Source organism: Condylura cristata, unplaced genomic scaffold (assembly GCF_000260355.1).
Source record: "Condylura cristata isolate star-nosed mole 26May11 unplaced genomic scaffold, ConCri1.0 scaffold00006, whole genome shotgun sequence".
NCBI lineage: Eukaryota > Metazoa > Chordata > Mammalia > Eulipotyphla > Talpidae > Condylura > Condylura cristata.
Genome location: NW_004567107.1, coordinates 12,988,084 through 13,003,991, shown reverse-complemented (window position 1 = coordinate 13,003,991; position 15,908 = coordinate 12,988,084). Strand labels below are relative to the sequence as shown.

The 15,908-nt window shown below is 48.6% G+C and overlaps 1 protein-coding gene across 2 annotated transcripts in view; it reads right to left on the bottom strand.

Moving 5' to 3' along the window:
• ASTN2 (astrotactin 2) overlaps nucleotides 1-15,908 on the bottom strand; it is a 766,181-nt gene that overhangs the window by 45,808 nt on the left and 704,465 nt on the right. For both annotated transcript variants that reach the window (XM_004677396.2, XM_012721364.1), the window contains exon 20: nucleotides 2,945-3,086. In XM_004677396.2, the coding sequence (XP_004677453.2) occupies nucleotides 2,945-3,086 (142 nt within the window). The remainder of the gene's footprint in view (nucleotides 1-2,944; nucleotides 3,087-15,908) is intronic.

Sequence of the window (15,908 nt, the reverse complement as noted above, 5' to 3'; positions counted from 1 at the left end):
GGGGACCCGGCTGGCCACACTGTTGGGTCTTCAGGGGACACTCTCCCTCCACTGCTCTGTTTGTTTTCATTCAAAAGCAAAACAAATGAAACAAACAAGGAAATTCAATTTAAACAGGGGCCGGGTGCTGATGTTTCTGTTTTGTTACACCAGGGTGAGCTTAGGACAGAAAATCAGCCTTGACTTTCACTCCTCCGGGTCTCAACCCTGAGGCACTGTGCAAAATTACATGGATGGAGGGGCTGCGAAAGCAATCTGCCTTTGTAGGTGGGGTGGAGAGAGGGAGTAGGAAGGGAGGGGTGCCACATTCAGAGAGAAAGAGGGGGGAACTAAACCTCAAGTAAGAACGGAGGGCAATACAAATGCAGAAGCAAAAACTCACACATGGAAAGGCAAAGAAGGGCTGACTGGGAGAAGGGCAGCCGTGAGTTATACAGAAAATACTCAGGCAGAGAGGGAGGAAGAGGACAGAGAGGTGGGTGGAGATGCAGGCAAGCATGAGAGGGAGAGCACCGAGTGAGGGAGGTGGGAAAGCTGGGCAGCAGGAGTGAGGGGGGAAGAGAGAAGAAATCCTCAGGCAGAACTCTCAAAACGGGGTACACCTAACACACCTTCATGCTGAAGATGCTGAAACTGCAGCATCTGGAGAAGCATCTGTGCATGGAGTCCACAGTCCTGGGGGCGGAAGTCATGGTAGCAAGATGCAAACCCAGACTCTGTACCTCAGGGTAGCGCCGCCTTACCTGTGCCCTCTAAATCCTTCTATCAGGCCCACCGGCAGCCTTGCTGGGGCATTTGGGAGGGGACTGCACTTCATTAAATCTAGGGGACTAGACCCATCGTCTCTCGTCATCCTGTCTCACCCAGCAGATCCTGAATGACCATTCTTCCCAGGGATGGTAGGAAGTCAAACTGGTATACACAGGAGATCTCCCGTAGTTCTGCCCTTGCAATAAGAGACACTGATAACTCTGACACTGAGTCAAAAAGAACAAAACAGGAAGGAGAAAGCAACTGATATTTCCTGCAGGCCTGCTGGAGGCCAGCAATCTGGCAAACCCTGACTGTAGAGTTCCTCGTTCAAGCTTCTTGCCTGAGACCCTCTGAGGCAGGATTACCAGCCTCTTTCCAGAGCAGTGAGAAATGACATTCCCCAGGTCAGGTTATGAGTGCCAGGCAGAATCCGGATTCACACCCAGTTCGGACTGTCCCCAAGTCAGAGCTCTTTCCACTGCCGTGCATGGCCTTTTTGGCTCACAAGGGAGAAAGCTAAATTGGGGAAGTAACGAGCAAGCAGAAAATGAGAAACCCCAAGGACTGCCACTGGCACTATTTTAAAACTTGAGACCCATTCGGTGATACTTCACAGGAGGAGAGCGCCAGTGGAGTAAGACACTAGCCCAGTGCCCTCTGGCTCCTTATCAAGAGGCCCGAACCCCAGGGCATGAGTCAAATCAACTTCAAAAATGAAATAAAGAAGGATTCAGAGTTAGGGATGACAAGGTCACAACAAGCACATTTCCAGGACACACGAAAGTCTGCTTCTTACTTCAAGAAGAGGTAAGGGGGAAAGTCTGCTCTGCAGGTACGCTGTGAGGCAGAGCACAGGGGAAGCTGCATTTTAAAGGGCTGTCAGAGGATGCATCAGCGCTCAGTGTTCACTACTTGGGGGTTCCATAAAACAGTTTTTGGCTTTCTACAAAGTGAACTTGTAGAATAACAGCTGGCTAACCCCACACCCCCACAGAGACAGGCTTCCAGCTGGTCTTGCAGTGGCTGGGAACCACTTGAGGGTTCTGGCCCTTCTGTTATATGCTCTCCCCAATAGTGGAGGGCAGAGGGGGCTAGGGGAGCCCAAAAGAATGGTCATCACAAGGGGAACTAAAGCAAAATGGACAATCACCCCACCTACAAAGCTCACCACCATTGAGGATGGTCTCGCCCCCAACTGAACCCAACACCTTATTTTAAGCACATTTTCACAGGGGAGGAACTGAAGGTTTGAAGGTTGAAAAGCACACTAGTTCTCAGACAGCCCATAAAGTCAATAAACAATAGCAAGTATGAGTGGATGGATCCATGGATGCACAGTTGGATGGGTAGGTGGACAGTGGATAAAGGAAAGAAGGAGAGGTGTGGGAAGAGAAAAGGCATGGATACATGATTAGAGAGAAAGATAGTTAAGTGAATGAATTGTTTGGTGAGTGAATAAAAGAAAAAAAATGAACGTGTTAAATAGCTGGTAAATACTGCTTACCTTGCTAACAACTGTGCCCTTCTGGGTTCATGTGAGAATTGACCTATAGTTTCATAGTTAAAGCACATGAAGAGAGCTGCCGTCTAAAACTCTAGAACTTGTGGCAGCTGCATCCAGATGTGACAACACCCATTGACATTGGAAGCAAAAGAAAAATAATTTCCCCCCCCCTCAGAGGCCAGTAGAGGAGCCTGAGAATGACTCCCATTTGAGTCCCCAGAAGTCTGGATGCAATGACTTTAATATACTTGATGAAGGAGGGGTTAAGGCCCTAGTTCTAAGAAACTGGCTAGATCTATTAATCAAAAAGTTTTGTCTCTACATACTTTACATCTATGTGCATGTATATACTTCATGCATTCAGAGGAGAGATCATGGAATGGAAAAATGAATCCCAGACAGGGATTGCTACTTGCCAACTAGCCTTTTTCTCTCCGGGCTGCAGATCATTGGTAGCAAAATGGTTTTGAATTTCTGGTTTCCCTGGACCATTCAGCCCTAACTTTGTATGAATTAGTGACTCATCATGGCCACACTCCTCCAACGGACTCCCCAACCTTAGCATCTCAAGGTGCATACTCAAGGCTGGCTAGTAAAACATTTGGCTGGCCTGGACAAATTACTCATGCCTTCCCTTTACGATTGTCCTGTCTGCTTCATGCTCCCCACATACCCAGCATGCCTTACTTGTAGAGACCGTCGGGTTCCAGACACTTGAAGATGACAGAGTAGATACTGACTTCAGGGACCTCTCCGTGGCTTCGACCAGCTGCGACACATGATGTGCCCAGGCCAGACAGTAAGTCATCAGCAAAACTCAGGAATTCTCCTGGAGAGAGACAAAGAAAGATGAGCTCCTTAGCTCAGACCTTGGTGAGCAGACATTCTTGCTATCGTCCAAACCATCGACATGTCTGGACACTACTATCAAGAGGATTAGCGCACAGGATATGAAAGTAACACTGATTAGATCTAGCCCTGATGATTATTTCAATGTGTGACTTCTTTAAAAATTAATTAATTAAAAATGGAGATATTAATACCCACTTCTCGAGCTTACAGCCTAAGTTCAAATGAGGTGAAATAATGTATTACAAAAACACAGAAAATGGCAACAAGGAGATGTGTTTTCTGTCCAGAGAAACCAGGCTGGCCTGATTCCTGCCATTAAATTTCCCTTACCTCTATGAACAAGGCCCTTCCTTCTGAGAATTGCATTTTTCTCCCTTGGATAAAGAAGAAATTGGACGAAGGGTGTAAATAGGTTTTCTGTCTCAGGGTCCCTGTGATGCATCTGACCCATCAGCATTAGGTTGTGAGGCACCCGTGGCCCCATCAAGGGGAAAGAGCGCTATGACTGATTGGTAACAGTAAGTGCAGGACAGGTAGGACCAGTGGAAGAATGAAAGTCCAGAATTCCCAGAATTGGATTTTCTAAAAATGTACTCAACCCAGTTGCTGAATTTTAGCAAGCCAATGAAGTTTACTAGGAATAAGATTGATGAGGAAGACTAGATGAAGTCTAGTCTTGAACATTTGGGATCTTGGTATCTAGTCTCCCTCTGTTTAGAATTACTATTGCTGGCCCTCCCTGGTGGCACAGTGTAAGCTGGCTGCATCTGCCTCAGTGCGATTCGATTCCCACCCTGGAGGTTGACCCACAAGGCACAACAGACCTCTCCTGTCTTACCTGCTGCTCCCCTCAACAGTGTACTTTGTTGATCTGCATGTTCTGTGCCCCACTCTGTCTCCTGTGAATCCTTTCACCACCCCTGCACTTCTGGACTGTACCCCAGTTCTGTATGCATAAATTATTTTTTAAAAAATTACTATTGAGCTTTGGACATCTAAGTTCTCAGCTCTGTGCCTGAATTTCTTCCTCTATAAAGGGCAAGGGCTAGAATCATTATTAAGATTTTTGAAAAATAAATACAAGTATAGATATGCCCCAAACAGGGTTATTAGGATAAACACCACAGTATTATTCAAACTAGCAAGAATTCAGAAATAACTGTTCAACAATATAAAAATAGTAATATCAATTATAGGTAAATGGTGCAGTGGGATATTTTATAGTCATTACAAACAAAATCAAGGAAGAATATGAAGTTATACTGAAGGATATACACACACACATACACACACACAAAGGGTTTTCATGACATATTAAATAAAAAATAGGATATACCATTAAGGAACAGTCTAATTTGGGGTGGAAATTTTACATGTATATCTGTTTAGAAAGAGAAGGAAGAAAACACAGTTAATGCCTAGTAGTGGGCTTTGTCTAGAAAGTGACATAATAGGTACTTTTTTCCTTCATTTTTTGCTTATCTCTACTTTTAAGTTATCTACAGTGAACTTGTATTGCTTTTCAAACAAAGAAAAAAAATCAATAAAAATGACTTAAAAATAGATCAAGCAAGATGAGCCAGGCTACATGGTTTCTAAGCTCCTTTCCAACTCTAAAATTGGATGATTTAGAAGCAAAATAGGCATGTGAGGTATTTTATCCCACACAGTATGAACCGGTATGAGGCCTCCCAACTGTTGATTCCTTGTCCACCTCCTTCAGGCCTCATGCTCCCTACTTGCTTATATGCTCAGTGATCAACAAGGAAAAAAAAAAAAATGTCCCTTCAATGCTCTCCTCTCACCCTGCGACCCAGTGTGATGGCACCAAGTCACGCCCCAAGGGTCTGAGAAAACAGAACCCCAGGGATAGTGCCGTGTGCTGCTCTAACCAGCGAGCTGGGTGGCCAGAACACACAGGTCACTTCTGTTGGTCTTTCAAGGGAGTTTCCCTCACGAGGGAATCACATCAGCTTGTCTGTCTGCCCGATGACCCTAGGAGTCAGGTGAGCAATGGCCTACAAGGTGTTTGTCCCTAGGGTCCAATGCAGCAGCTCTGATGGGTCGCGTCTGTTGTCTTCCACTTTTTACTAGGACAATGTACAGTTCCTAGACTCGATATGCAGCTGCCAGGGCGGGTGTCCCAGTCGGGCTCACGTCACCCACATGCCATTGGGGCTGCATCGCCAGCCAGACTTGGGAATGGGTTCTGTTTCCACCACTTGTGCAAGTCTCTTAACCTCTCACAGTCCTGGTTTTCCTTTCTGTAATGAGAGGTCAGTACCTCTTTAACGGCTTTGGAGTTTAGAAAGAAAGGCTGACTCTAGGCAGAAATTAAGGTCCAAAACCAAAAATTCTGCTGGAAAGTGAAAAGACAGATGAATTCTTTTTTTAATCACAGATTTTGGCACCTCCCCCACCCCCATTTCTTCTGCAGGCCTATGTCAGCTTCTTCCATGTTAAAATCATAAACCGACAATGTCTCCCTTCCAGTAGTTAGCAAAGCAGAGCGATGGGGGTGGTGGAGGGGTGAGGAGGAGTGAGGAACCTAGCATGAAGCAAGGGATTATTCCCAGGTTGGGAATCAGGCCTTTGTTGCACTTGGTTTCTCAGGATTCCAAGTCTGGCTGCTTACATTTGTTTTCTTTGAGTTTGGATCCATGTCTGTCTGCTTTTCAATTTGTTTCCAGATAGCCATTGAAAGAGTTGGCCCTTCATGAGGGAATTCAGTATGCTTGTGGCCAGTTTTCACTAATTGTCCTTTAGCCAAAAGATGGCTGATGTCCATTTTCCAGTGGGCATAACTTTCCAGCTATTTCCATGCATTTTAACTCAGACCATGGCTAAAAGCCCCATCCCTATGTCCAGTCAGTAAGATGCACACACAGTGTTGAGGCATACAGGTTTAGTTCAAGGGGTGAATCCGGCTAATGTGGAGTACGTGACTCCTCATCTCAAGGACACTATCAGGCTATTCAGGGCCCAATCTTACCTGAGATACATATACCTGACCCTCAAGTGGAAATAGTTAAAAAGAAGAATCCTAACATTTACTACTGACTTTCATTTCTTTTCCATTCAATTCTTACATTTCTTCTTAATAAGTGCTATCATCCTGGTTGTAAAGCTAAAGCTGGGCTTATGAGCAGGAAAAGACAGGGCTGCGATTTGAACCCAGAGCTAGTTCCAAAGCTTTATCTTTTTTATACTATGCTGCCTCCTAGAGAAAGTTTTAAAAAACAGTTAGAAAGCAGGCTTTCACAATTCTGGTTTTTTTTTTTTTTTGTTTTTGTTTTGCCATTGGATTCATGGTACTCTTAACTCCATAGGCTTGGGGAATGAGACAATAAAAGAAATGGTCCCTGACCATCTACAGCTTGTAATCTGACAACAGGCAGGGTTGTTAAATACAAAAACAGACCCATAAAGTACACTGTAAGATTGCTTTATTTGGCAAACTATTCCAGACGGTTTAAATGCACCTTAGATGGAGACAGGTGAATGAGGCAACCCCGACTGTCCCTCCTCACCTAATGGGGCAGGAGGGCACTAAGAATGGCCTGGGGCATTATGGTGCACAGATGCAAATGCATGCATTTCCCTGACAGCAAAGTGATGGCAGGAACAGCAATAAGAAGTTGGACACTGCATGACCCTGGTCTCCAAGTCCTGGCACACCCCCAGACCGCTTGTCCTGGCAGGCTCCTTGACTCTTCACATCTATTTCCTCCTCTGCAAAATGAGTAGGATAATACCTACCTTAGTTTGCTGGTGTGACTATCCTGCAGGGTTTTATGTATTTTGTTTATAAAGCCATTAGCTCAGCACCTGGCATACACGAAGAACTCAAAAAAAATGTGTCAAGTCTCATTATTCTTTAAAAGTTTTTGTTGTCATCCTGACCAAGGAGGGCAATAGGGCCCAGGGGACTGTTTATCTCACCGGCCGCTTTTCCCGGTGATGAAGCTCAATGCTGGAGAACAGAAACTGTGAGCTAGAGATTTGGAACAAAGGCTTGGCTTCTTGGTCCTTACAGCCTACGAGATAATTCCTATCAGTCGGTCTATGAGACAAAGCTGCGGGGAAGAGAAGAGCTCCCAGACCTGCCCCAGAAGCCTTGCTTCTCAACATCTGACCCTTCATTCAACAGGAAGGAGCGTTCTGTTGCCTGGGCGCTTATGATGTGCCAGGCTCACAGGTCTACCCTGCCACCCTGAACTTGGGGAAAGAGAAAAAGCCCAGGAGAAACACACTGTCCAACAGCTTCTGCCATGTAACAGAGTCTAACAGTTCCCAAGTCAGAAGGCCCAGGACTCCCCAGGCAAGGAGGAATAGGTGAGGGGACGAGGCCGGGTCCACTGCCTCTGTACCGCCGACCTTGAACACCATCAACTTTCGCTTGATCTAGTGTATCCCCTGATGGTCCACATTCATTTGGTTTGAGAAAAAGCCTTGTTTTTCAAGGCCATGGTTTAGAAATTTTTATTGTTTAAAATGTTCGAATCCGAAAGTCCTGCCATGACCTCTGACGGCGACAAAGGCTCGGGCACACTGCACCAGCACTCGAGGGCTGCGGCCGTGCTAGGGCAGTCGCTGGACTGTTCAGTCCTCTTGCGTCTGGGCCCCATGTGCCTTCCACGAGGCCCCACTGCACAGGCTGCTCTGTCCCCTCCTCCCTGCAGAGAGTCAGGCCCACGTGGCTGCATCCCCCTCGGAGCCAGGCTGCCACTACGGCCGCTGCCTCACCCATGCCGGTCCAAGACTCTAACATTCTTTTTCTGTTTTTCTTTCCTTGAAAACAGATAGGGAGTTGAGAGTCGCTGTACAGGAATGTGCCTGTTCCCCATTATGGCTCTTCTGGGCTGTAACCCGAGTGGGCTCGGGCCAGACCCCCACACATTTCTTTATCCCTCAGACTGGAGCCTCGCTCTCATTACGATCCCCAGAAAAGGTCAATCACGATTCTGCTGAAGCTTCAGAACCAACCTAACAAAGCACAGAGCGGGTTTTTCTCCAGGTCCCACCCCTGCCTCCATTCCTTCTCCCCTCTCCTTTCATCGCTCCCTCAATCCTCTTCCTCCTCCTTTTCCTTCACTCTCTCTCTTTTCCTCTCTCCCTTGCACTCCTGATTGAGTTGAGGTCACAGTCAAAGCCGGCCACAAGAGCAAATTGAAAACAGGTTGGGAGAAAAGCAGCAGAAAATTCCAAAATGGAAGGGGCGGGAGAGCCGTTATTCAGCCCAGGTGGGGAGAAAGGCCCCCTGCATAGCCCAGGGCTGCACACTCTTTCCAGGAAACCCCAAGGTGACAGAGAGGCCTCTGGAGACCAGGCCTCTCTGCCTGCAGAGGCTCCAGCTCAGGCATTCGGGGAACACGGCTCCCTTCTCGCAGACACATGCGACATTCACATTGCGCCCTCAGCAGGGACAAAGTGTATCTCTGAGGGCCTTGCACCTTCACACCTACAGTGGTCGGTTCTTTTCCCCTAAAGCATGGCCACTGTTCTCATCCTGGCAGCTTGAGGAGAGAAAGAGAATGGGAGAGGTGAGGAAAGAGAAGGCAAGATCTGCTTTTACAGCCGGTCTGCCCCATTTAGGAGCTTCCTAAAGGGGTGATCAAGGGCCCACAGACTATCTTCATCTGAAAAGTAGAGGCTGGGACAAGGCATAAATGAGATGCTGATTGCATTCTCGTGGCTGAATTTCCAGGGTCCGTGCTCCCCACCCTGAGACCTCACTTGTCAGTTTATCTGAAGGCAAAATTTCCAGCAGACAATTTTTAGAAACATTACATAATGCCAAGCTCCCTAGAACCTTCCTGGTATTTTTTGGTAAAAGGAAGTAATTTTAAGAAGGAAGGAAGGGAGCAAGGGAGGGAAGAAAGAAGGGGAAGAGGACGAAGAATGAAGAGAGGAAGTGGGAAGAGAAGGAAGGAAGGGAGGGGAGTGTCTGTTTAGGGGTTATTATGCGGCATCATAATACTTACACTGGCTTGATTAGACACTCACAACAACCCCTGTCTTGCCTAATAGTCTACACGAGTTAATGCCCTGGTTAATGGTGCCTTTACAGAGGAGAGAACAAACTCAAGGAAGATTGAAGGACTTAACCAAGCCCATTTAGGGACGGGAGATCAAGGGTGAGTGCCAGGGCATTTGGCAGATGAGAATTCTTTTTTTAAAAAAAGATTTATTTATTTACGTATATAGAACTGGGGCACAAGCCAGAGGTGCAGAGGCAGTGAGAGACAGAGTGGGGAGCCGAACAGGCAGACTGATGAAGCACACTGTTAAGGGGAGCAGCGGGCATGTCAGGAGAGGTCTGCCTCGCCATGTGGGTCATCTCCAGGGCTGGGGATCAAACTCACACTGAAGTGGCTGTGGCCAGCTTGCAGTGCTGTGTCCTAACCCATTGTCCCTCCAGGGAGGGCCCAGCAGACAAGAATTCTACCCTGAACCACCAGGCCCCGGTGAGATCCAAATGTATTTTTTTCGACACCCACATGTGCAGGCTGCCAGATGCTTACAGAAGAACTGTGCTCTGGTCCCTCTGTATCACCAGGGCCCAGTGAAGGAATGGCCATGCAGTTAGTCACTGAATTCTGTGAAATTGAACTGTAATGGTGAAAATCTAGACCCACTCTGCTCTCCCTCCCTAACACCTGCCATTAGAATGTTCGAGGGAGAGGTGGGCTGCTGTCTTGTGACCTCTCAAGAGTGAGGAGGAGAGAAGGGATTGCTAAAAAATATAATACGGGTTCCTAAAGGCCAGGGTGGTTTAGTAGATACCTACTGAGAGCTGGCAGCTCTCATGGCGTCATGCTAGGAGGCTTCGGTTCATCCCCATGCCAGCCCTTGAGTGGACATCTGCAGTTAGATCTGCTCTAAACCCATGTCTCCTTCCTCTGCCAACAGCACCCTAATTTTTCACTGGAAAGCTGGTTCTCTCCTATGTCCGTCCATGCAATTGAAGTGGAACTAAGGCCTCCACCCTCCTCCAGAGATGGGTCTCTGAGCCTTGGCCTGTGACAGGCCAAAAATAGATGGACAAGTGACCCAGGCCTGATCAATCACACCAACTCCTGGGACAGGGACCAAGTCCTGATGACGTCATTTGAAGCCTTGGACCTGCTGTGTCTGAAGTGAGACAGATCCTGGGATATTTCAAATACATGAGTCAGTATTCTCCTTCTTCTGCCAGAGCTAGTCTCTATTTGTTTTCGGTTACTTGCAACCAGGAGTCCTACCAGATACAAACCCTATGAGGTAGATTTTATAATTGCCATTTTATAAGTGAAAAAAAAAATGTTCACCGATCTTAAGCAAGTTGCCCAAGATCACACTCTGTCTAAAAAACAAGACTGGAATTCAAATTCAGAGTTGTCAGACTCTAAAACCTGAGCCTTTCCCATCATAAAACACTGCCTAGGGCAAAGGATACAAAGATTCTATTATTCCAGAAGAATTCACTGACTATTTCCAATGCCTGCCTGCTTGGGTCCTGTCTCCTGACCTCATTGTCTCTGCACCCTTCCTCACTCACTCGCCCACTCGCCCACTCCAGCCAGGCTGGCTTCCAACCTGCTCTTCTAATGTGCCACAGGCCACTTGCACGTGTGGTTCCACAGCAGGAAGAGCCTGCGGTGTTCTTCCTCACATCTCTGCCTGCCGCAATCCCTGTGTTCCAGCCTAAGTTGATCGCTTCACATGTCATTTCCTCAGACAAACCTTCCCCAGTTGGTCAATCCAGGGTAATCCAATCTAATCTCCGTTACTCCCTTTCTCTACTTCTTGTCTTCCTGAAACTTATCACACTCCCTCACAAGTCTGTGTATTCCAATATTTTCTGGAAGCCCCAGTAAGAAGAGATTCTGTTAACTTGGTACCGTGTCTGTATACAACAGGTTCCTCTAAATACCTGTCTAAGAGTGAATGCATTTACTGGGCCCAACCAGCCATGCTGGTGGCTGGGAACACAGCCATGAAAAAGAATGTTCTGGCGTTTGCCTTCCCTGGAAAGCAGACCCTGAGAGAAGGTCTGCAGTCACGTGGTTTATTTCAGGTGAACCCAGAAGGCAGCCATGGGGGAAGGGAAGAATGAAATAGGGGTGACAAGTAGTTGACTTAGAGGTGTGACATTAAATTGCTGCTGTAATCTGGGGATTCTATTTTCAGGGACCACCTTACAAGTAAGGAGGATGTCTTCCCGAATTGCCTGGTGGAAATGGGGAAACTGCAGCATTTCCACCCTGATTCTTGATCCCCACTCTTGCGAGTCTCCCCGGGAGTGTGACTTTCCTTGCACTCTGTGGCTGTGCTTGCCCTGGGCTCCAGGGAGTCCCCCTGCAGCTTGTGCACAGGGCAGGATAAGGAGGTGTGTCTGCGGTCACTGGCCGCACAAGCTGAAGCTTGGTGTGGACAGTAGCTCCCACCACAATGGCAGCTGAAATAACCACAGGCCAAAAGGACATGGCATGGTTCTGGAGGTGTCTGCTCTGAAGACCCCATCTTGGCCTTTGGGGAATTTATAGAAAGAACAACTGACATGCCTCCCTCACTGAGGTCAAGGATGGCCCCGCGAGTCCCACTGTTGAAACAGACCACAAACAGTCCTTGAACACCCACTGGGGGGCCGGGGAAAGGACTACCCGCATAGCAGAGAGCCACAGGGACAAAGCCCGAGCCCAGTGGTGCCCCCAGCTTAGCAAGGGACAACTGCAATAGTGGCTTTTGCAAATGACCCGACAGAGAGTCCTGTAACTTATTATTAACCCAGAATTTAATAACATTAACCTCAGCATTAATATGCACTTGGCTAATAGAGCCTGCCCTTTTCTACAGTTGGATTAATTAGGGCCATGAAAGCCCTCGTCATCCCCACCGTCTCGAGGACAAATGATGCTAATATATTTGGCTGGAGTGAGTATTGCTAACATGTGTGAGCAGAACCGGACTGGGGACTGGACTCCAGAGGCGGAGGAAGGGTGACAGAGAGCCAAGTCCCCCCGCCCGTCACTCTGCAAGACCCACGGGGCACGCTCCCTGCCACAGAAGTGCTCATCCGCAGAGGGTTTTCTTTCCTTTTTTAAATCACATCCCCAAACATCCCCCTCTTGTGAAGTGGAAGGAACCAAAGGCACAAAATGTGCTTCTCATCAGAAGCCCAGATCCCTCACACTTCCAACTGTCCCCAGGACCCAGCCTTCAACATCTCCCTCTCTGCAAAAGGGCAGGAACCCGGTGCCCTGCGGGTGGGTCCTCAGAGCCCCTCTGTCTGCCTGTGATGAAACCTTAGGCTCTGGCCGAGCTGAGGTTATTATTCTCATCTCGTCAAGAGGAGAAGAGGCTCAGAGTCGGGGCAGGCTGCCCAGCCACACAACTGCTGCTCAGCAGAGCTAGGCCCAAGCCCAGGCTGATCCTGTTCCAAAGCCTGTGGTTTCTCCACTGCCACACACTAATGGTTCTGTCTCTGTGGGCCCTCGTCCTCTTGTCTCTAAAGAGAGCATGTGGAGGAAACAAGTACCTACTCCACCTGGGGGTCGTGAGGTGTGAATTAAATTTAAGTTCCTAAAAGTGCTTTGTGACCTGCAAGAACGATGCCCACACAAGCAGCTGTTTAGGGAGGATGAAAAGTGCCAATGGGTGTCTCTGGGGTCAGGAGGGAAAGCAGGCCACTAGGGGAGCATGACAACTGTCATCTGGTGACACAAAGCAGGAGAAAGGGTCTCCACCAACCTGGACACACACATCGCAACCACCCATGACACAGAGGACTACTGTCAGAGGACAGGAGACAGTTGGTGGGCATGAAGCTCTGTCGTGCATGGGAGTGGAGGGCCGACTTCCTGCAGTGGGAGCTTCCAGAACTCCCCAGTTCTGGAGCTCAGTTCGGCTCCAGAGTTCTACCTCTCCAGAGGTGGGACCACAGAAAGTACATCCTCACTGTTGCCCCCAGTTACTCCTCATCCCAGAGCTCTGGATTTTCTTCCAAGCACAAGACGATGGGTGTTTGTCTGTCTCTTCACTTCGCTTGGTTACAAAAACGTCTGCTCTGTGAGTTCACAGCCTTGCCCACCCATCTTGTTCCATCTTGTCTGTGGGCACTAGCTGTTCACTAAAGACCCATTGAGTAAATCAGGGGAGGGGTGAGGCTAGAGAGGTGAGCCACTACTGACTCAGACAGGGCTCTGTAAACATGTTGAGACAAGTATTGCTCATCCCTTAAGCTTTACTCATATCCGTATCTTCCCAAAAGCTTTCCTTGGCGACCCCATGCCCCTCCTCTGGCTTCCTATAGTGCCCCTGCTTCCCAACACTGTGGACCTCAACCCATTCTTCTGAAAGCCCTTATGGAGGGTCTCTTCCCAGGCAGTCTGGGAAGATTTGGGGAGAGAGACCTGGGCTGCTGTTTTCGCATGTGAGCCCTGTGCCTAGGTGTAGGGAACAGCAGGTCAAGGACAAGCATGGCTTCCTTCCCAGCTGGAAGATGGCCCATGGTGGGGATGCGTGAGGGCACTGATCTTTGAACTGCATGGTAAGAGCAATCCCACCAGGCCGGCAGAGAGGGAGTGAAAGAGCACCGTGTCCGGCATCAAGGCTACAAGGGGCATCGTGGCTCCCCACAAACTTCTGCACAGATCCGTTACTCATGCTGCTAAAACTGATCGCCATCCAAGCGCGTGCATCAAGCTCTCTCCTGCTTTCTGTGGGGCTCTATCTCCCAGGATCCCCAATAGCATGCCACCTCTTATTTGCCTGTCGCTTTGCTTCCTCAGCCTCAGACTCTCTGGGCTCTCTGTGGTAGCTGCCAGACCCCCAGAGCCCACCCCAGGAAATTTCCCTTGACCTCTGCCCAACCCTGGCATCTCTGCTGCCATCACTTCAGCCATGTGTGCTGGCTGCCCATGAACCATTTAGTTCTTGTCTCTCTTTACGGTGGAAATCAGCTTTCTTTTCCTACACTCTGCTCCTTCTGCTAGGTCCTTTGTGGTTTCTAACACATGTCCCCACTTCCTTCATAGTTAAGCATCACAAGAGCTCAGCGAGGTGAGCGAGATGAGATTGAAGTGAAGGTTCCCCTTGTATGAGGGGGGGACTGAGGCTGGGAATGGAATGTGACTGCCTGAGGGGAGACAGGCTGGATCATGCCTATCCTGACTCCTTAACTCCTGTACAAGCGTCTTAGCAGCTACGTTATGTGCTCTTGTTTGCTCAGCCAGACTCTGAGATGAACCACAGCTAGTGACAGGTTTATGTCTATCTCATGATAGGCTAAGGGGGCACTCACCTTTACAGCACACACCCCACGCACACTGTACTAGACCATTATATTTACAAAGACACAAACACCAAGTCCTCCTTCAGAGAAGAAAAGTAGAATACGTAACAGCATGCAAGGCCCTGAATTTGAATTCTGGCTTTGCTAAATGACTCTTCTAAGCAAGTCATTTACTTTTTTTAAGCCTCCCTTTTTTCATTTACAGAGCAGATGTGAGAAGTGCATCCCTAGGTAGAACCAACGGAATTGTGTTAAGAATGAATTTAGACAATGTAGGAGAGACACTTGGTAGACACTCAGAAAATGGCAACTTCATTGGAATTACTACCGTTATTATGCAAAAAGACCAATTCATGAAACACTTCTTATGAGGTAAAGAGAAGAAATTCACCAATTCAGGAAAAATCAATTATCCTCATGAATTTCACACCTCTTGCTCCTCCCCAGCCAGAACTGCCCAAACTATGTGCCCAGAGATTAAAAACTGCTGAATGCCCAAAGCTTCCTCCCATTTCTAAATATAAACCTCACAGCAAGCAGTTAGCAGAGAGCTGGGACAGCTTCAGTAGATAAGGAATCTCTGTTTGGAGGCTGGCCTCTCCTGCCTTGGGCTGGGGGAAACTTCAAACCCAGATCTGACTAGGACCCTACAAAGGCAGCCACTGGTCCCACCACGGAACCAGGCAGGACTGAATAAGAGCCTGAGCCCCTTCCCTTCCTCTAGCCCTCTCTCACCACCACCCCTGGCACACATATAAATGCACACCCCCCTGCCCAGGCCCGCCCAAGAGCACAGAGGCTCTGGAAGTGGAGGAAGACTGGCAGTGACGAGGGAGGATCCGACTCCCACAGGCAGCACCATCCCAGAGGGCCAGGGGAAGCAGAGAAGATGGAGAAGAGGGGGACCCAGGGGACAGCAGAGGGGGAGATGTCCAAGAGAGAGACAGAAAAGGAAATAGGAAGGAATTGGCGGGGAGGAGGAGGAGAGGGGAGAAGGCCAAGGTAAAGGAAGGAGACAAAGGAGGGAATGGTCCACTAAGAGAGAAAATCAAGACCACAAAGAACAAAGAGCTGCAGCTGGGCACTGAGAGAGCTCCTGCAGGGTGGAGAATGGAGGAGCAGGGGTGGCTCACTGGGCTCACTCTGCCAGCGCTGACCCCTCGCCCCGCATAGAGGAGGAGGCCCCCAGAGCCTGAGGGTGGGTGCTGTCCCCTCTTCTCCCTTCAACCTTGGTCCAGAAGAACCAAGGGCCCCCAACCATAGCCTGGTTGGAGGGGAGTCTCGGGGGCCCAAATCAAGGAGAGGTGACATTCTGGAGATGCTCAGAGGCTGGAAGTGGACACCCTTGAGCATCGGTGCAGTGCAATTTTGGTGACCTCTGGCCTCACCTAGCCCAGCGACCAGTGAGCTGGGAGGTAAAGAGGGAAGAACGTGAGATGATGGTCGTTTTCCTCCTCATCCCCTCACCTTCCCTCCCTCCCATACAGGTTTTTGGTTTTTTCACTCTCTATTAAAATACTCCCT